The sequence below is a fragment of the Podarcis pityusensis genome, assembly GCF_964106645.2.
Source record: "Podarcis pityusensis genome assembly, chromosome: 3".
Classification (NCBI taxonomy): Eukaryota; Metazoa; Chordata; class Lepidosauria; order Squamata; family Lacertidae; genus Podarcis; species Podarcis pityusensis.
This window is the reverse complement of record NC_138026.1, coordinates 1280491-1302627: the sequence shown is the minus strand read 5'-3', so window position 1 is coordinate 1302627 and position 22137 is coordinate 1280491. Positions and strand designations below refer to the sequence as shown.

Below are 22137 nucleotides of genomic sequence, written 5' to 3'. Positions count from 1 at the left end.
CTCGTCCATGGCAGGGACACACTCCCAGGCAGAGATGTGAATAAGCGGCACCGCAGGATGCAGTGAACTCCCCAGAACCCCCCAGGAGCATTGCCAGGAATTTTGCCTCATAAATCCTGGCTTTCCCCTGCTTTCCCCAGAGGGCAGAGGAGAGCTAGCACCATGAATCGTGGGTGTGGCCGGAAACCGAGAACCTCTGCTTCTTAACTGCAGCGTAGGAGGGCTTTTGCCAGGAGAAGTACTTTTGCACTCAGCACCTCCCTGCCTCCCACATTCCATGCTGGAGCGAGAGCCAGGTACTGAGATGAACTGCAAGTGAAGTCCATTCCCCCTGTCCCTTGGGGTAATTTGCAAGGAAGATTTGCCCTCTGTCATCCTTGTTTTTTGTTCGCCTGCTGTCGGGGGGGGGGGGCTGCCTCCATTAAGGCAGGAGGGATCGGAAGCCCCTAACCCATTCCCATAAACCAGTCTTAAAGGGGCGATGGCACCACACACAGCCAATCAGCCTAACCTTCCTCACAGGGTTGCTTAAGGTTTTTGGCAAAGGTGGGATAAAAATGCAACCAGCATCAAATACATACATACATACTATACTCCACATCAGCTAGTGAGAAAAGAGAGAAACAAACGGCTCCCATGTAATAACTTACTGGTTTAAAAGTATTGGGCTCAGGAAAATATTTGGGGTTTCTATGAATCCAATATGGAGACAAGGCCAGCAGGTCACCAGCAGGGATAACAAAATTCTAAAAGCAGAAGAACATGCTCTTAATAATAATAATAATAATAATAATAACAACAACAACAATATATTTATTTATACTCCACCCATCTGGCTGGGTTTCCCCAGCTACTCTAGTCAGCTTCCAACAAAATATTAAAAATACAATAAAACATCAAACATTAAAAACTTCCCTAAACAGGGCTGCCTAATGCACACTTCAAACTCTGTTCCAACGAAGCCAGTCATTTATAAACATATTTATTTCACAAGAACAAGCAGATAATCCTGTCTATATGAGGTCACTAATAAAGTGATGCACTTAGGTAATAATTGATTGTTAGCCAGACCCTAAACACGAAGATGTACTGTACTTGCTAGCTTTTATCTATGATGCCTTCATTGGAGTAGAATCACACATAAATTTCAGCATCCCTCATTATCTTCAAGACAGTGAAACAGGCTGGAGAGGGTGTCATTTGTGCTAAATAGATGACTTGACAGGAATTTCTATGTGTATCTGTATGTTTCATACATTCAACAACATATTCATTTTAAATATTATTGAATGAAGAACTGTGGTACACTATTACCGTCATTAACAAAACCTTACTTGAATTGTCATTGGAGCGATCACTTTCTTGATGATGGCACCTGGTGCTCTTAATCGTATTGTTTCCAAAATACACCACTTGATAAATGGGAACTTTTTTAGGTCATCTTCAGATAACTGGATGTTTTCTATACCTGCAAAAGTCACATACAAAAGTCCAGTTACTGAAACACTGCAAGCTTTCCCATATCTTTATGTGAATTCACAGTCATGCAAGAGTGGGAACTCTTAATGAGAGCAGTAGAACTCAGGTTAAGTATAATGAGAGAAAGATGGTGTGACTACGATCAAATTTTGGAGGAGAAGTTACAAATGTTAAACAGTTGAAACAATATTGATTCACTCTCCTCTCTGGCAGCCCTACCATATCAAATGTCTAGCAAACGCCCTATAATCTTACTCAACAAGTGGGTTGTAAACTGCAGTAGAGAGTTGGGCCTTGCTTGCTTGCTTAGAAAGTGCAAGGCAGTGCTAGGTGGATGCCTTTGGCAGACCAGAACTTAGTTCATTTGGAGCACTTGGTCCATAACAGGCACCCTTCTCCTTTTTTTACCCACTGTGGGTTTCATTCATTTGACATGACAAGGATTCAGGCATTTCAACTTGCAATAAATAAATAAATTAATCAATTTGTGAGTTCCCCAAAATACAATGAGTTCATGACAAGAGTTTTTATCTTATCTCCTTAGCAGCTTCCCTCATGCTTGGCAGGAAAATCCCATTGTTCAAGATAGCAGAACAAGTCATTGGCCTATAGTGTTAGAAAGTACCGTATTTTTCTGTGTATAAGACTAGGGTTTTTTTTACCAAAAAAATAAGGTTTAAAATTGGAGCATGTCTTATACACAGGTAGTGCTGAGGGGTGTTTTCTTAATTTGGAGTCCCCCAAAATAGGGGGCGCCTTATACATGGGGGCATCTTATTCATGAAAAAATATGGTATATTCTTCACAGATGCTACTGTATACCACTCCCTACACTCTTCAGTCTAGAAGATATAATTTCTGGCACCTGTTACGTCTTGTAGCAGTAGGGACCTTTTATGTCTTAGTTTAGAGTTATGAATAGATTACAATATTCATAATTAACGCTGCCACGCACCCAAATAATTTTGTTTCTCTCTCTTTTCTTGCAATAAAAGAAAGCTTTGCTTTAGTCAGGTCTGGACCTACATTCTTGGGTTACACACAAACTATTCAGACCCATTCAAGGACAGTGCCTGGTTCATCTCTACCAAAAGTTCCCCCTCCTCTCAAGACTTCCGGGGTGGCGCCATTGGCAGTGGCGGATTCCCTCTGAACTGGAGGGACCAGCTCCACGGGAATCAGGTCTTTTCCGCTACGGTGAAGCGGGGACCAATTCAAAAATCACAGGCGGATGAAGCCTGTGACCATGGGACTCGGCGGGCACCATTAGCGCCCCCCCAACCCGCAAAAGAACCCATTAACGGGCTCCGGAGCGAAGAGGGGGAAGTGGCGCGGTGCTGAGAGTCAACTGCTTCTTCCGTGGAGCGAAGCCGCACAGCCGTTGCCAGAGAGTTCTGCCTTTTTCCTGGGACAATCTGGCTTCTAAAATAATCACCCGTGAGTACCTAAACTCGGACAATTGGACTCTAAATAAGGACTTGTGAGCAGAAAGGAAAATTGGACTTAAAAGTTTACCTTAATTTGGCGCTGGAACGGGAAGGTCTAAACAGGAAGTCAGCCTATTTCTATCTATTTCTTTGTAGATAGATTAAAGCAAAGACATGGCAAACTAGAGCTCAGAAAATCGCCTGTAAAAGATTAACTTTCATCATTTAAAATTGTTGAACCCCCTTCGGAAGCAGGAGAAGAGGGGGGATTTTTTCTGACTGTTTAAACCTGCAGAAGTGAGGGTAAAGTAAAGTAACTTTCCACTGTCCTGATCCTGGAGCGGGGCGTTAGGACTGACGTTTTTTGAAGCTCATTGACCAGAGACAACGTTTTTGACAGATAGCTATAAGAAGAGAAACTTTGACTCCATTGTTCCCCTTCGCTTCTTAAAGGAACAAATATTGACAAAATATCTGAAAAAGGAAACTTTTGTTGCTAGACTTGTCTTTAAAAGAAAGAACAAATAGAAGTTTTCCCCCTAGAGGGAGACTGTGAAACTGTAACCAACTCCGGGGAGCCGGCAGCTGTTTACAGATTACAATTGTGGGAATAGGCATTTGACCTTGCAGGACAATGTATTCAGAAGCTCTGTTGTGTGCTTTCTATAAAACAAATGCCCTACTGGAACAGCTACATGAGAAGACGAATTTGATGGCTGATTCGATTAGAAATTTTGAACAGGCAGTGGGAAATTTTGAACAGGCAGTGGGAAAATATGTGGAGCCCACCCAGGAATTAAATCAGGAGTGTGCCCTGACAGAACAGGCCCAACAGGAACATGAGTTTTCGGATTTGACAAATGAACTTGGAAAAAGCCAGATTTGGAAAGAAAAAGTTTGGTTTGGTTTGGAAATGGGGGGCTGGATAGACCCCCCTATGCAGGGATGTTTGGACTTTTCAAGTCTGGCAATGGGCCGTGAGATGTCTGGGATTGTGGGGGCTCATAATTTTGGAGGGATTTTGAAACATGTTTTTAAATACCACATGGAATTTAGTGTGGATTATGGAAAAGGGGCTGATCTGTCGAGAAGGGTCAAAAATATTGTTAAGCTGGAGTTCCCACGAGTGAAACGAGCAGGAGACAAGGGAAAATACAGTTACAAATATGAAGAAGAGCTGCGGAAGGGACATGGAAGAGACTTAAGGGCCTCGGATATAAGGTTACCAGGTTAATGCGCTAGATCGATGGGATAATAAGGACTGACAAAACCCGGGACCAGGAGGAAGGGACGCTGGATGAAGATTGGATTGTTTTTATTTCTTTTTCTACTACTAGGATTGTTTTATAAAATTGATGAATGTTAGAAAAATGTTGGAATGAAATTACTTGGCTTTAGTAAAAATGTTTAAAGAATTATGTAAGAATATTATGGTTATGAGAAGTTGGTAAAAATAAGATTTAAGTTTTAAGTTTCAAGGTTTTTTATAGTAAGATAAGATTAAAATAGTTTTAAGGTAATGTAATGACAGAATTTTATGAAATATGGAAAGGATTTGCTGCAACAATTAACAACTAGGATACAAAAAAAGGGAGGAGGAGGAGGTCAAAGAAAGAAGGTAATGACAGTTGAGGATTTGAGAATAATGGATTTGTTTTTAAATGTTTGCGGTGTATTTTTGTTGTTTTTTTGAATTTGTATTGTTGGATGTGGTTTGTGTTTTTCTTTGTTCTTTCTTTGTTCTTTTTCTACTTTGTTTTCTCTTGTAACTCTAAAAAAATTTCCAATAAATATCATTAAAAAAAAAAAAGTTCCCCCTCCTCTCAAGGTGTGTTTAAAGGGATACTTGGGTGACAGGTTCATACACAAGGTTTTCCAATAGACATGTATGTTTAATAATAGGCAGGATTTGACACTTCTTCACAAGCGTAGTCTTCTGGCCAATTCCCATGTGATTTAAAAAAAAAAAAAACTAAGATATGTGCGTAGATTAATCCCAGTTGGAACATAAGTGTAGTTATACAAATGTCTACTTCAATATCAAGAAGTACCTGGGGCTCAACACTAAAACAATAAGCATTTTGTGATCCTCAAATTGCATCCAATACCAATTCACTGCTTACTGCTATGTCTAAATTAATTTGGTGAAATCCTTCAGATCAAAGCCTATGACAGATGCACATAGATGCAGATATGCAGACTGTTCCAAACAGTTCCGATGTCATAGTAAGGCATTTAGGCATATTTACCTGATTTTCTATAAACCGGTTCTAGTTCATCCATGACTTTTTTGTAAACAGAAGGTTGAGATAGAATAAATGCTAGTGTCCAGAATGAAACCTAAAGAAAGACCAGAGGAAATGGTCATAGAATGACCTGAGGAAATTACACATTAACCCATAGAATTTGTTGTCACTGTGAGTGCTGACAGCCACTACCTCAGATGTCTTTAAAGTGGGATTGGACAGATTCACATGGAATGGGTTTATCAATGGCTCCTAGTCTAAGTGGCTAACCTGCTATATTCAGAGGTAGCAAGTCTCTGAATATCAGCGGCTATAACCCTCATGTCCTTTTAGTGGGCTTTCAGGAGCATCTCATTGTACACGATGGGACTAGACAGCCAGGACTCCTCTTATTCTCTTCCTAATGATTAAACAGTATGTACATTTGTTTGTTTGTTTTTAAAGTTCTTTTTATTATTATTATTATTATTCCCCATTCTTTATGATCACACTTTCATCTAGGGATGTCAAATAACTTACCAAAAAAATCATTCAGTTGAAAATCTAACTATAACATGCATCAAAATCATCCTCCTATTAGTTATACATAACAGTATATACTTTTGTCCCTACTCATTTATCCTTTTTTTTTTATTCCCCCCTTCCTCCCTCCCCTTTACCCCTCCCCCCAAAACTTGTTCTTTCTTCATATCTTTAACCATGTGCACAGATTATTCATTCTAATTTGGACGCTTGGGTTGGCTTCCCCCCGTGCTATCCAGTTCCTATAACTTGTCCTTTTATCCAAAATCTTTTGACATTTGTTTTCCCATGTATCTTCCGTCATTACCTGTTCAAATATATCAGATTGTATATATTTAAAAACACAGTCATTCCATTTTTCCATTGTCCATTTATCATTTTCTTTCCATCCTAATACAATAACAAGCATACCAGCTAAGATCATAGTTTTATACCAATCTTGCTCTTTTCTTTCTATTTTACTATTCTCCAGTATTCCTGAGATAAGCATTTCTCTATTGACTTCTATTTTAACCTGAAATACATCAGAAATAACCTATATAATCTTTTGCCAATATTCCTTTACACAAATGCACTCCCATCACATATGTGCATATACCCTAACTCTTGACCACAATGCCAACACTTAGGACTCAATCCTTTAACTAGGATACCAGTTGCCAGTTGCACCAGGGTTCTATACCATTTCAATAGGAATTTCCTACTTAATTCTTTATATTTATCTTATTCTTTTTATTTTATCCGTACTCTTCATCATCTCTTGGACCGTATTCAAATGAAACAGCCCTTCCCGCTCCCATTTATTCTGAATTATCCTTATCATCCTTTCCTTACTTCTTATCATTGATTTATATACCATGCTTGCTATCCCTTTCTCTGTTAATTGTCTTTTGTTAAGTATTTCATCAATTACGGATCCTGACCTCATCATATCCTCTATTTTTTCCACTTCTATCAATTTATATAGCCCTTGCACTTCCAACCAATATTGTTTTCCTACTTTCTCCAAAATGCTATTTTTTGTCCTTAACTTCCCGTCTTCATCTAACACATCTTTTAATTTATTAAATCCATGTTCTTCTAATTTCTTCCACCATCCAGGATCTGTATCACTCTTATCTATATATTTTAATGGAGCTCACTTTGAATATATAGGCATCCATTTCTTATTCCACTTCTTCCAAATTGCTGGAGCTATTTTCCTAGGTCCTGTCGTCTTCTTACATGCCATCGGTATATCTCTGATAAAGATCCCCTCTCTTCCTATTCCATTATTTATTTCATTCTCCATCCTAACCATTTGATCTTATCATTATAAACAATATCTATTAAATATTTCAATTGGAACGCTTCATAATAAAATTCTAAATTTGATATCCCCCATCCCATCTCCTCCTGAGGGGAGCAGTTTACTATATCTGGTGTTCTGGCAACAGTATGTACGTGATCTAGCCAAATGTAATTTTTATTAGACTCGACTGTTTTTGCTTCAATATCTGAAACCGGAATGTATGGGACCTAAAATCTGTGGGAGATCCGCAGTCAAACAATGCTCATAAGTATATGAAGGGGTTAAAGACCACAAAGTTCAAATTGCTAGAGTAGACTAACTGATCTCACATCCCCTCTGAACAGTCTCATTAGGGAGGTGGTGGACTCTGCTTCCTTGCAGGTTTTTAAGCAGAGATTGGATGGCCATCTGCCATGGATACTTTAGAATCCTGAACTGCAAAGGGTTGGACTAGATGGCCCTTGGGGTACCTTCCAACTCTACAATTCTATGATTCTATGACATGCCTCATCTCAGCTACTTGCTGTTTTTTCTTAAATATTAAATATACTTAATATCTCTTCTTAACAATACACAATCATAAAATTGCATAACTGTGGTTGGATTACATACAGTGGTGCCCCGCAAGACGAATGCCTCGCAAGACGAAAAACTCGCTAGACGAAAGGGTTTTTCGTTTTTTGAGGTGCTTTGCAAGACAAATTTCCCTATGGGCTTGCTTCGCAAGACGAAAACGTCTTGCAAGTTTGTTTCCTTTTTCGTAAAACCGTTAATACCCAGGGTGCATTGCTTGAAGAGGTGCAGTTGCGACTTGACTTCGAGGAGCAACTCATAGCACGCGGTGTGGTAGCCTTTTTTGAGGTTTTTGAAGACTTTGGTGATTTTTGAAGCTTTTCCAAAACTTCTTTTGCAGCCATTTGGTAAGTTAAACTTTTAAAACTTTTTTGGGGGTTTTTGGATTTTGGGTTGGGGTGTTTGGAATTCAAGGACTTGGTGTTGGGGAGGGGTTTGCAAGAATCTGGAAGCTTGTGTGTTTTTTTCTGCATTTTTATGATTTTTTGTGACCATTGGGCCACTCTGCTGTTTTTTTTAAAAAAAATTATGGGTTTGAATTTCTGTGTGGTGGGTGACTGGGGGAACAGTTGGGGAGGGGTTTGCAACAGTTGGGGAGGGGTTTGCAATTTCTGTGTGGTGGGTGGCTGGGGGAATAGTTGAGGTTTTTGAAGACTTTGGTGATTTTTGAAGCTTTTCCAAAACTTCTTTTGCAGCCATTCAGTAAGTTAAACTTTTAAAACTTTTTTTGGGAGTTTTGGATTTTGGGTTGGGGTGTTTGGAATTCAAGGACTTGGTTCTGGGTTTGAATTTCTGTGTGGTGGGTGGCTGGGTGCTTTTGAATTTTTGGGATGTGAAGCACTGATTTTGGGGGGGGGTGCGCAGGTAGGAGCTGTGCTGCCATGGGACCCAAGAAGACTGCTGCTGCAGAGGCCGGCGAGGGGAAGAAGGAGAAGGTTACGCTGGAAATGAAGAAGGAGATCATCCGGAAGCACGACGGTGGAATGCGTGTGACAGACCTCGCCAGGGAGTACGGGAGGAATCCATCAACCATCAGGACCATCCTGAAGATGAGGGAAAAGATCCTTGCGACTGATGCAGCCAAGGGAGTCACCAGGATCGTGAAGAACTGCCCAGCTGTTCTGGAGGAGGTGGAGAAGTTGCTGCTCATCTGGTTAGAAGAGAAGCAGCGTGCAGGGACACAGTGACTGAGGCCGTCATTTGTGAGAAGGCCAAGGCCTTGCACGCAGACCTCGTCCGGGAACAGCCAGGAACCTCAGGCGAGCCAGAAGTCTTCAAGGCAAGCAGAGGTTGGTTTGACCAGTTCAAGACAAGATCTGGAATCCACAGCGTGGTCAGGCATAGAGAGGCTGCCAGTTCTGATGTTTCTGCGGCTGAAGACTTTGCAGCGGAGTTCCTGGAGGTTGTGAAGACGGAGGGCTACGTTCCACAGCAGGTCTTCAACTGCGATGAGACCGGGCTGTTTTGGAAGAGGATGCCCAAAAGGACTTTCATCACACAGGAGGAGGCCAAGTTGCCTGGCCACAAGCCCATGAAGGACCGTCTGACCCTGCTCTTCTGTGCCAACGCAAGCGGCGACCTGAAGATCAAGCCCCTGCTGGTGTACCACTCGGAGAACCCACGGGCCTTCAAGAAACACAAGGTCGACAAGGAGCAGCTGGGTGTCATGTGGCGATCCAACAGTAAGGCTTGGGTCACACGTGTGCTGTTTGTGGACTGGGTCAATCTTGCTTTTGGCCCTGCTGTCAAACAGTACCTGCTGGACAATGACCTGCCGCTGAAGGCTTTGCTTCTGATGGACAATGCGCCTGCTCATCCTAAAGGCCTTGAGGAGGACTTGTTGGAGGAGTTCAGCTTCATCAGCATCATGTTCCTGCCGCCTAACACCACGCCACTGCTCCAGCCGATGGATCAGCAGGTCATCGCCAATTTCAAAAAACTCTACACCAAGGAGCTTTTCAGGCGATGCTTCGAGGTGACTGATTGCACCACCATCACCCTGCAGGAATTCTGGAAGGACCACTTCGACATCGTCACCTGCTTGAAGATGATCACCACGGCCTGGAATGGGATCAGCCAGAGAAATTTGAATTGCGCTTGGCGCAGCCTGTGGCCAGACTGTGTGGCACCAAGTGACTCTGATGCACCAGAGTCAACAGTGGTGCAGGACATTGTTGCCTTGGGGAAGACCATGGGCCTGGAGGTCACAGAGGAGGACATCAGTGAGCTGGTGGAGGAGCACGACCACGAGCTGACCACCCAGGAGCTGGTCGAACTGCAGGCAGAGGCTGCGCAGGAGCAGGCCTCGCTGGAAGAGGAGGAAGCAACTGAGGAACGGCTGTCCTCCAAAGAACTGAGGGACATTTGCCTGAAGTGGAAGGATGTGCAGGCTTCTGCACAGCGGCACCACCCTGAGAAGCACGTGGCACATGACCTTGCGAACACTTTTGATACGAGGGTCATGTCGCCTTTCAGGGAGGTGCTGAAAAGGCGGATGAAGCAGCAGACCATGGACAGGTTCTTCAGCAAGAAGCAAAGAGTGGAAGAGGAACCTTCTTCGAGTTGTCCCCCAGAGTCTTAGAAAATGTACTGTACACTTTGTTGATTTTTAAATGTTTTTCTGTCACGTTTAGAAACTTAATTTATTGTTCCTTCAATTTTTGAAATGCTCTTTACAGTATGTGTGACTTTAAAGAGCACTTAATAAACTCTTGTTGTACCAAATTTGGCTTTGTTTGGACTTTTTTTGACCATAGGAACGCATTAATTGAATTTCAATGCATTCCTATGGGATTTCGTGCTTCGCAAGACGAAAAATTCGCTAGACGAAAAAACTCGCGGAACGAATTAATTTCGTCTTGCGAGGCACCACTGTATTTAAACTTTGCTTCTAGTCCCAGAGCTCCTCTTTGGCTGGCTCGCTGTGTACAGCAGGAAGAGAAGGTGACTCTGGTATGCCCCTTTCTCTCGAAGGGGCAGTCATTTGCTTTTCTACACAAGGAAGGGAAGATCATAGAATCATTGGGGGGGGGGGAGACTTGACACAGGGCTCCTGTTTTCAATGTGTGTTCAGAATAATGCCTAGCCTCTAAAACCTGTTAAGGCATTATGCGTAATATTCTTAAGGGTTCCGAGATGAAACGTTCATGCGTCATGTTACGATGGGATTCAGAATCTTTTGTTACTGAATCAATCTCTCCTGCAAATTTTGCCTCAGATGAAGGGGAGGAAGAACCCCAAAGGATAGTGCTTCCTTTATTCCCCGCTCTTAAGAATATGTTCTTCACAGCATCCTCAGATACCTATGGATTCTCTTCAAAAACTGCCGCCTAATCCAGAAATCCCACCTTAGTGAGACCCAGAGAAAGAAGTAGCATTACCAGAATGCCTGCCTTACATACAAAAGCAGAGTGCTGTCCCTTGAATTGAGGATGGCAGTATCAGGTTCGTGATTTGTGAGGCCCTGTGCACAGCCCATTTTTGTGGGGCGGGGCTGAATGTGCCTTTGCACTGTGCTCACCCCTCCCCAAACAATTTTTGCTGTAAGACAGGCAGAGGGGGAAGATTATGATAATAATGAGGCCTCTGAATTAGGTGGAAGCTCCTCCTCATGAGCCCAGTCCCTGACACTCTTCTTTCCATCTGGGTCTCATGATAACTGCCCAGGCAAGTCCTTCCCTCCAGAAAGGGAGAGAGGAGTTAAAATCATAACCAACTAGATTTGAAAGTGGGTGGGCCCTTCCAACTCCACCCAGGGCTCTTTGTCTGCAGAGTGAGAAGAAGTTACACTAGTCTCTGCTTGCATCAGACCCCAACTTAGAAGGTTGCTTAATACCTTTCTTTCTACAAGGACAAGAGACTTACTCTTTTAAAAAATGCGACCTCAGAGTCTGGGGCCCCGGTTGCTGGCAGGGGCCCTGGTGCAATTATTTTGATTTCCTGGTGTTCAAACAAATCACCTTATCAGTCACATGCCTGACTTCACTCACTGGCTATAAACATCAACACAGGAGCAGCTAGCCCAGGTCATTTGAAAGAAAATACATAGAAATTGCACATTGTTTCATAACTTTCTTCCTGGAAGGGCTAGAGACTTACCGTACTTTTCTAAGAAACTGAAGGCTCAGAAAATTGCCTGCCAGTGGCTCCTTGATTCACTTTACTCACTGAAGGAAGCATACTTTCTGTCTCATACTTACAGGAATTGCATTAGCTTGAGATGCCCAAAGGAGTAAGAGGCCATAATTAGCACTGAAGGTCTTTCCTTGCAAAGTGTCTAGGACATGTTGCCAAAGTGTCTGTTAAAATCAGAAGAACACAGACCAAATAAAAATAGCATACACTAATGGGGTAACAAGTCATTCTCACAGAGCAGCCATATTTTACTTTGAACCCAAGCTATTTCTATAACAAGCTGACTTACACCAGCCACTGGCTATCGAGTGCTTTTTATTTTAAATTTTGTAGAATTGTAGAATCATGTAGTTGGAAGGGACCCTGAGGATCATCTAGTCCAACTCCCTGCAATGCAGGAATATGCAGCTGTCCCAGACAGGGATCGAACCTGTTATCATGGTGCACCATGCTCTAACCAATTTATATGAAATTTTAATGACAATCTTTCCTCCTTGTGAAAGAGGCTATTTTAATGCCTCTTTTGCTGGGAAGGTGAGAGAAATTTCATGGGGCAGGGGATGAGGAGGAACATGTGTGTGTGGCTGTTTCCCCATACACTGCAAGTGGCCCTGCCTTCTCTTGCAGAGGTGTGAGGCTCTGCACACACACAAGCTTTCTTCCTTACGCCATTTTCTAGAATGCCCAAGTGACCACACTTCCTTCAGGTACAGATGATGGGGAAAGATACAAAAGTGTCAAATCTGTTGCCTCATGATAGCTGGTATTTCCCTGTGCTCTGCTCATCACCAATTTCATTTGGATTTTAATGTGAGCCCTGCCTGATCCACACTTTAAGAAACAATAGCCAAGCCAAAACACAGTTAACCTTCAAATTTTGTAAAAATTCTCTGAATTGTGTGACGCAGTTCTCCAGTCAAATAATGTGTACAGAAATGTGTATATTAAGGGAAGGGGTGCATAAAAATGCATATATTAGTGAAAATAACATATAAAATATTATTGTACTAAAATGCATTGACTATTATTATTATTATTATGGATCTCTTGGGGGGAAATGTTTAGAGTGAGTGGGCAAAATCGCATGCATGTATGTATTTGAACAAATTTGCACTAAAAGCTTGGCTGTTTTCCATGAGGACTTTTTTCCTTAAGCAAAATGATTCTGAACTGAACTGATTGGGAACTGATTCAGAAACTGACCTATTCTTTCATCCCTAACTGCAACCTAGGTGGGAGAGATAGGCACTGATGGTCAGACCACAAAGAAGCCCAAGCACAAGAGTTATTTTTTATGATTCCATGCTTCTAAATATTTGTTAAATGGAAATAGGTACATTTTACATCTTCAAGATGACAGTAGGGAAGAAATGTGTACACCCCACACGCCCTTGTTTATTGTCATTGTATGTTTTATTGCTGCTAGCTGCTTTTAATTGCCAGAGTACCGTACTTTTCCGTCTATAGGATGCCCCCATGTATACGATGCCGCCTATTTTGGGGTGCTATAATTTAAGAAAATGGGGGGAGATGGCTATATTACCAGAGTTGCTGAGCTTTTTGGGGGGGGAGGATTGCCTACAGTTGCTGAGTCTATGGGGGGGGGATTGCTTTTGGGAAGGATTGTGCAGAGTTGTTGGGCTTGGGGGGGGGGGAATTGCCCATGGGGGGTGCAGAAAATCACTAACCCTAAAGACAAGAGCTCAGAATTGCTCGCGTTGCAGAAGCCGACAAGCACCTGCCCGTTTGCAAACACCCAATTGCCGCAGCGGCAGACAATCCAAGGCAGCCCTTGACGCAGCAACCAATCACTCACCAAATCGCCATTTACAAGCTGCAGCTTGTGGCTGCAACCAATCACCCGGTCCCCCAATGTACTGCCCGTGTATTAGACGAGCTCTGTTTTTAAACACTATTTTGGAGTAAAAAACCCTCATCTAATACATGGAAAAGTACGGTAAATCTGTGCTCTCGTTATGCCAAAACTAAAGAAACACCACTGCGACATTGCTAGAAAGAACCCTTGATCCAGTACATGCTGAGTCTTGGAATGGGGAAATACACAACCAGAACATACAAAAACCATGTGAGGAAAATGTCTTATGGCAGCTCTGGAGCTTGTGTAATGTTCTGCAATTGATGGGGTATGTGGCAATGGAATGAGGGGGTAGCATTAGATTCAAATGTGTTCCTCCCCATATTTCTCACCCGCATGCTGCCCACAGCTCAACCCCTTCATTTGCTCCACCAACGTATCTCTGTTAGCAGAATGGCTAGTGGCCTATCTGGCATTCTGCCAAAATAGTGACAGCCTGCTGATGCCCAGAGCATTGTTTGGTGGGCAGAGCAGCCAGAAAAGAGAAGCCTTCAGCCAGTTGCTCCTGATAAACTAGGCTTACAGTCAACTGCTCCCACGGTTGGTTGAGCTAGACTGATACTTATGAATTGGAAGAATACAGATACGATCCTCCTTAATCAATGGCTTGACAACATGGCAACATATGAACAGACAGCTTATAGACTTTTTTTGAATTGATACAATGATATTTCGAATGAGTTTGCAACTTTGCACAGAATATATTAGGTTATTGACAAATATATGTGTATTAGGATAATAAGAATATACATATCTGCATGGTATATGTATAGTAATATAACAGTATTTTTAATATTCTCTCTCACTTTTTTCTTTCCTCCTTTTTTTTCACTGTATAAATAAAATTATCTTATTAAATTATTATTATTATTATTATTATTATTATTATTAAATGTTTGGTCGACCTTGATTCCAGTAGTCTCCACGTAGGACTGACCCTATGAAGCGCAAACTCCATCTCTGCTCTTGCAATTCCCAAGTTTCCTTTTGCTTTGGCATTAGAGTTAACCACCAAGCTACAGCGAAGTCACCAGAATTAGATATTGACTGTGGTTTTTATTTCATGCTTGCAAGTTGCATTGCAGGCTGCTGCCAATAGGAAGAGCAGGATTATACCTTCAGAAGTAAGGCCTGCCTTTGAGATCACAAGGGTGCTTTCATCCTGAAGTCAGTGCTCTGAGTTCCAACTGGCATCACCTCAGCTGTTGCTTTTCATATATAACCACAGTTGGGGAACTTTGTGGGTTACAGATAGCAGGGTCAGGCTCCTAGCTAGTTTAGCTATGCATGGTATATGCTTCTTTTACATATAGCCACAGTGTTATTTAGTTGCCCAACTAATAGTAACTTGGGGAGTTACTAATTATAGGTTGCCTAATTATCAGCTTGTCTGATGCCCAAGTCGTGGTGACTGCTTCCCATTAGGACTGGTGGGACAGAGGCAAGGAAGATAACATCAGATGGACCCCTTGCTCCTACATCAGATAGCTGTTTAAGTGAAACTTCTGGAACCCTAAAACATTGGTACAATTGCTAATAACACATGCTCATATCTCTTCTATAGGTATACTTAGAAGGAAATCCCACTGTGCTCAAGCTTAATCTTACACACACACACAGGAGTATAGCCTTCACCAATTTATTTTTTACAGGCTATTATAGATAAACTCACAGAAGAGCCAGTAGAAAAAAAGGAAAAAAAGCACCCCTGTTACCACCTTGTAGTCTAGGAAGACGCCTCAGGTTGTAGATGACAGGTGGCCCATAGGACTGCCCCCCCCCCCTTACAGCCTGTTAGGCAATGATGAGGGATTCTGTTGGACTCCAGCTGGAGGACCACAGGCTCCCTTTCCCTCTCTGGCGTCAAAGCAACGCCTCACTCCCACTCTGTGACATTTCTCAAAAGTCCTCCCATTCCCCAGTCTCCTCACTTCAATCCCAGCCCTCCCAAAACTGCCAAAAATTTTGCCAAAAGGTTTGACACTTCATTGACTTGCGCAGCACCTGACTTAGTATTTTATAAATAATAATATTAACATGAAAAGCCTTATGGAAGGTTTACCTTAGAACTGTCATCTGAAGGATTAGTTTCCTCTGCATGCCAGACAACTTTTTCAAAACTTTTAAGGAGCCACTTCTTTGATTTAGACCATTTTCTAGGAAGCAAAAAGGAAAACAAACCCTTATGAAATATATATGATTATCTGTACTCAGGAAATAATTCTAAACAATTTTCCCATAATTTTTTAAACTTTCAAGTAATGCTCAGTTGCAGAAGTTCAGCAGATCGCAGTGGCAGGTGCTTGCCCTGCTTTTGAGCAATAAGGGCTCAGCAACCCTGACCTTTGCTCTGTTCTTTCCAGGCTCATCCCACGCTTTAAAGCCCCATGTCCATATTTTTGGCTCTGGAGCCTTTCCAGGCAAAACCTGCTCTTCAAAGTTCAATTGGAGCAAATGGCAACTGGTGGAAAACCCAAATTGACATTTGCTCAGATTAAGCACTAAACAGTGCAGTTTTGTGGGGAAAGCTCTGGGGCAAAAAATCCAACACTCAGGCATGGAGCTTTAAAGTGTGGACCTCTGCCTGGAAAGAGCAGGGCAAAAGGTGAGTGTGGATGAGCCCTTGAGCAACCAAATCTGCTCACAGTTCAAGGCACCACATTAAGGTGCTGTTTTCTGTTTATTCTGGCTAGGAAGAATGGTTCTTCTCCTAACTGGCTGGCATAAACAGAGCGTGCTGCCAGAAGAAAGAGTGGTGATGTCCTGTCAGTGAATATAAGGAATAAAACTCTAGTGGGACAAACTCAGAGGGTAGTCTCTCAATTTTAATTTTTATGTGGTTTTATTGTATATAGATACTGTTGTTGTAAACCACTTAAATGTTTTTATGATATGTAAAGGAAAAAGAAATACACCTCTCCCCCCCTACTCTCTTTCATTCCCACTGGGGTTTTCCCTTTCCTCACAATAATTAATGGAGCCATTACACCCCACAGGAGGAGAAAGAAAGGTGCTCCCAGTTCATGCTGGTCAGTAAGATTGAAAGGACCTGCCATGCTGGCCTTCATGAACAGGGTGTGTTGAAAAAGAAGGAATAGTATTACCACTGCCCCTTTTGTCACTACTGGAGAATTGCCAGCAGAATCAGGGAAGGCTTTCTGCTTGAGGCAGAACCACTTCTAATCCCAACTCTGATCACAGGGCAAGCACTTTCACTTTTATGAGAAGCCCTGCAGGATTTCTCAGAAGAGCCTTATGAAGTGTAGGTGGGTGCCCACAAGGCAAGATGCAGTGATAACAGCAAGAACCTTTATTGAACTACATAACTGGGAAACAGGTGCAAAGAAACTGCTTATATACATTCCTGAAAGCCTGGGCCACTCCCACTCTCAACGTGATTGGATGTCTAAACTTCCAAACTGCGAATCATGACTCAGAGTTCAAGGGCCAATGGCAGAGGCCCAAATCCTGAAATGTTCTGTGATTGGACATCATGTATCAAATCAGAATACAGGAGCTCAGAATCCTTAGTCCAGACTCAAGCTCAGGCAAACACAGACCTTACGAGAAGGGGGAAGATCCAATAAGGGCTTGCTGCAGGCCAGGATCTAAAGGATTTCTTAGGCATACAAAAGCACTTCTAAATACATGGTGAGCTACTGCAGACTGGCTCACAGCTAACTCCCAGAAAAGAAAGAGCCATCTTTGGAACATCCTTCCACTCTGCTCAGGCAGTTTGTCAACTCATGATGCAGTTAAGGCTAACCAGGATTTCCCTTACTATCTATCTCTATTTTCATTGAGGTGAGGATTAAATGACCACAATTATTTTTTGAAAAAAGTTTAGCATCTGTTTCCAGATAGCCAAAACTGCACTTGGCCTAAATTTGCTCCCATTCAAGCAGGTTCCATAGCAGGGCCATGAGGCAAGCTCGCCTTGAGCGGCAGAAGCCCACCAGGCAGTGCCCCGTGGAGTCCTGCCACCTCTGGAGAAGCGGCACCCAGAGCAGCAATGGTTTCTGCAAAGATCTCACATAGCACATGAGAACTTGTAAGATTTCAGCGAGATCTCGCCAGAAGCCAGCACAACTGCTGGTGCTTTGTGAGTGCCGCTGTGCAATGTGGGTAAGGCAGGCTTCAGCAGTGGCGGGGGAGAGGAGCGTAATCAGAGGTGGAGCAGCAAGGTGGCACATTTACGTTTCTCCTCCGGCGGTAAAACAGGATGCACTGCCCCTGTTCCATAACATCACACTAAGCTGACTCTGTGCTCACACCTCTTCCCAGAATGCAGGGTCCCCTCTTTGTTGTAGTGTAAATCTAGCAAATCAAAAGTGAACTTTGCGCATACTAGTTAGGCTCCCCAACTAGCTACTGCAAGCAGTCTTGGATCCAATGACTACAGGAGTATGCCAGTTGGAGGGAAAACATGCCATCATATACAGTACGTTGTCTATGGATTACACCCATAATATTGTAGACATAAGCAACAGGAATCTGAGGACAGTCTAAGCTAGAACATGAATTTCTGGATAAATTTATATTGTCAAACAGAAACACTACTCCCTTACTTCAAAAAATATTTTGGAAGTTGGGTAGCATATTCAAAATCATCATCAAAGTTCTGATAGTGCTCCTCAAACTCCTTGACATTATCCCTGGTGGTCAAAAATATGTCTTTTCCAAACAGGGTGTTCACTGTTGATGGGAACATGATGTGCCTGCAATGGGAGAAAAGGTATAGTTGTGGACTGAAGGAAAATAATGTTAGAATCCACTTGGAATGGTCAGCTGTTGGCTATACTGGTTTCATACAACTAAAGTAAAAATAGTAAAGTAAAAAGTAAAGTAAAAATAGGTGAAATAGATTGTAGTGGATAAACTTCTGCTGTATAGGGCTTTAAAGGTTAAAACCAGCACCTTAAACCTGATCCTGTACTCCACCGGGGGCCAATGCAGCTAGTATAGCACTGGGTAAATGTGATCCCACAGCGAAGATCCCGTAAGGAGTCTCGCTGCGGCATTCTGCACCCGCTGGAGTTTCTGGATCAGTTTCAAGAGGTCCGTATTTAACCTGAAACTGTTCTTAACCTGAAGCACCACTTTAGCTAATGGGGCCTCCTGCTGCTGCCGCGCCGCCAAAACACGATTTCTGTTCTCATCCTGAAGCAAAGTTCTTAACCTGAAGCACTATTTCTGGGTTAGCGGAGTGTGTAACCTGAAGCGTATGTAACCTGAAGCGTATGTAACCCAAGGTACCACTGTAATGTTAGAATCCAATTCTCCCAAACCAAAATTCCGGACAAGCTGGGCAACATATAGATGTTAAAAATCATCGGGGAGAGAATTGCACCCTGCAGTACTCCAAACACAAAGGAGTAGTGCGACGACAACTCCCTCCCCCCCAGTGCCATCCTCTGTCCCCGACCAGAGAGAAATGAGTGCAGCCATTGAAGGACTGCACCCTGAATCCCCTCGTAGGTGAGGTGCTGGTCTAGAAGTTTGTGGTCAACCATGTCAAAGGCTGCTGACAGATCTAAAAGAATCAACAGCCCCGACCCGCCTCAATCCAGCTGCCTACGGAAGTCATCTGTTATGGCGACCAGAGCCGTCTCGGTCCCATGACCAGAGCAAAAACCAGACTGGAATGGATCCAAAGCCGATCCAAAGTCAAATTGTTCCAATGTACAAGTATGTATTATGGTTTGATCCCTGTATGGCCAGCTGCATATTCCTGCATCGCAAGGTGTTGAATGGGATGCTCCTTGGGGTCCCCTCCAGCTCTATTCAATGATTCTATGAAATTAGCCTCAAAGAGTATATTTATCACACTCCCTTGCTATTACATACTAAGGAGATGCTACTGTTGGCTTCACAAGAATATCCTATCCAATAGTAAAATGGGTTTATGACAACTCCACCAGTGCCCTACCCTTCTGCTTTCTCTTGTAGTGTTTAAACTATATTTTATTTTCTTCTAAACTACAACATTTATGGCTTATTCTAGATATTAATTTTATTTAATGAAAAGAATGGAGGCCTGTGCCATTCTGGCTGGTTTGCAAAATCGCCTACCTTACAAGATCTCTGAGCTCCTCAGTTCCCTCGTGACCCAAGTCCTCCATGTGTTTCTGAAGTTCCTGACAGAGACTCCTAGGCATATGCTGCAGATTAGATGTACTCAGTCTTCCCTTCATCATGATATATAACCTGCTCCTATTCTTGTAAAATATTTCTTCAGGAATTGAAGCTTCAAAATCCAAGTGGGAAAAATAACATCAGTCAGAATAAGCTGTAAAGTTTTACTTAAAATACCCTAGAATCTGTGCAGGCATCACGAACAGTTTTGTTTCTATATTTCATGTTGTGTTGTCTTTCAAAATAGGCAATTCTTTCTGATTAGACATAAAAAATATGTAGATTACAGAATCTTGACAGAATGTGCCCTGGTAAAGTTGGGTGCTTCCTTGTCTTCACTAAATATGTCTTCATTATAGCGTGAATAAGCAACTGAGAATTTCTTAATGGCATATATAGGAATGACAGACTCCTCCGAGTCTGATGCCATGGCACTCCCACACTGTTTCTTCCATCTAAATTTCATGCCCCTCCCCCCAGTGGAAAAATACAGGTACCTGTATGTCACGGAAGTGTACATGGAAGTGCATATTGCTGTAGTTTGCATATTAATCTGTGTTCTAGAACCAGTAAAGTGAATAGGATCAGAATTCATTGTTGTGGAGTGTGTGTTAAGTCCACAAACAATAAGTAATTAATGGCATGTTCAGCATGTTTCCTTTACATTGGGGTGGGGGAGATAGTGATCAGTTGATAGGTGGGGGTTAAATCCTGCTTTCCGCAGGGTTAGGCGGCATGTGGGAGTTAGGTAAGTAGTTCCCAGTGAGTTAGTTAGTTCCCAGTAGTGATGTATGGAAGTGAGAGCTGGGGTAATAATAATAATAATAATAATAATAATAATTCTATTTATACCCCACATTTCCTGGTTTCAAAACCAGGCTCAGGGCGGCTAACAGCAAATATAAAACATTGATTAAAATGCGACTTTAAAACAGCATAAAATACAACATAAAATACAGCATCAATATCAATAAAATTCAAAAATTCAGGAGTCATTTTTTGGGAGGGGAACCCGGTCAGTAGACATCAAATGATCACCAGGGTTAACTGGCCAAGTTGGTCCTACAAGGGCCAGCAAGGAGACCAGGGAAGAATTTAAATGTGGGGTCCCAGAAAGGGTTTCTTCATAGAAGAGGAAAGGGAAAAGGGAATAGAGGTTCAGGCTAATTCAAATTGAAGGCCAGGTGGAATAGCTCTGTCTTACAGGCCCTGCAGAAGGAGATCAAGTCCTGCAGGGCCCTAGTCTCGTGGGACAGAGCACTGAAAAAGTGACGGAGGATAGTCTGGCTTCCTTAGGGCCCGGGACCTTTAAGCTATTATTATTCATGGACCTTAGACTTCCGGGTTGGCGCCATCGCCGAATGGCGGACTCCCTCCGAGCTCCGGAGGGAGTCTGCTCGGCAGGGGCTGGGTCCTACCGCGCCGGCGACGCGGGGACCCTTAAAAACCACGGGCACGGAGTCCGTGGACATGGGTGACTCGGCTTGCACCATTAGCGCCCTCCCGACTCGTGAAGGAGCCTTTTTAAAGGCTTCGGATCGGGTGCCGGGGAGTGGCGTGGTGCTTTGAGTCCACTGCTTCCCCTGCCGAGCGCAGCCGCATGCCATTCGACGGAGAGCGCTGACTTCTTCCATTGAAAATTTGGACTATTAACAACAACCCGTGAGTAATTGGGAAACCGGGTTCAAAATTTTGGATTTGGCACGAGCGGGGGCAATTTAAAAAGGAAGTCAATCCCCCCCTACTGTAAGCATTCCAAAACAAGGACTGAGTAACCAAGGTCCAAAGGGAAGTATATTTCTGATAAAAATCATTAATTCCACGATGGGAAATTATAAGAACTGTGCTGGAGGAGAAGAGTGGAGGGTGAGAAGGAAAATGCAACCCCCCCCTGGGAACCGGGGCGATTCGCGGAGCCTGGTGAAGAGAGACGGAGACTTTGACAGCTGTCAAAGTAGCTGTCAAAGCTGGAGAATATAAAGAGGATTTTGTTACGAGGACTTTGCTGGTTAATTTTGTTACAATTTGTTATAATATGGATACAAACTGTCGGAAAATAAGGAACAACAATTTGACTTTTGGATCAGAGGATACAAAGTTATTATAATCCCCCTAGAGGGGTATCGGGACATTACAAGAACGGTCGTAAGTGGAAAAATACTCCGGGATTTGCACAGGACTTGTTATCTTCTGGGAAAGCTGCAAAACTGAAATAGTATTTTGTCTACAGAGGTATTTACATTAAAGGAGACAATAGAATTTTCTATTGAAGAAAGGAAGGGACTGGGCGTAAGTTTTTGTTCCTGAATAACAAACCTCTGTAGAGATACCAGATTTCTGAATTAGAAAGTTTTAGCAGCTGAACAGGATAAGAAACCTGAGAAAGTGAGGAATAAGAAGAACAAAGGACTGACTACGACACGGAAAGAACAATGGGAGGAGTGGTAAAGATCA

At 42.7% G+C, this 22137-nt stretch overlaps 1 protein-coding gene and 1 long non-coding RNA gene across 6 annotated transcripts in view; one reads left to right on the top strand and one right to left on the bottom strand.

The window, feature by feature from the left end:
- The window catches only part of LOC308472536, a 188134-nt gene that overhangs the window by 76028 nt on the left and 89969 nt on the right, over nt 1-22137 (top strand). The window lies entirely within an intron of this gene.
- Nucleotides 1-22137, bottom strand: part of CYP39A1 (cytochrome P450 family 39 subfamily A member 1) — a 77332-nt gene that overhangs the window by 46387 nt on the left and 8808 nt on the right. For 4 of the 5 annotated variants that reach the window (XM_080997430.1, XM_080997431.1, XM_080997433.1 and 1 more), the window contains exons 3-9: nt 19621-19795; nt 18117-18266; nt 15611-15704; nt 11738-11836; nt 5156-5246; nt 1335-1468; nt 651-746 (exon numbers count right to left, since the gene is read on the bottom strand). In XM_080997430.1, coding sequence (XP_080853556.1) covers nt 651-746; nt 1335-1468; nt 5156-5246; nt 11738-11836; nt 15611-15704; nt 18117-18266; nt 19621-19795 — 839 coding nt within the window. The remainder of the gene's footprint in view (nt 1-650; nt 747-1334; nt 1469-5155; nt 5247-11737; nt 11837-15610; nt 15705-18116; nt 18267-19620; nt 19796-22137) is intronic. The other variant, XM_080997432.1, reaches the window with a different exon arrangement.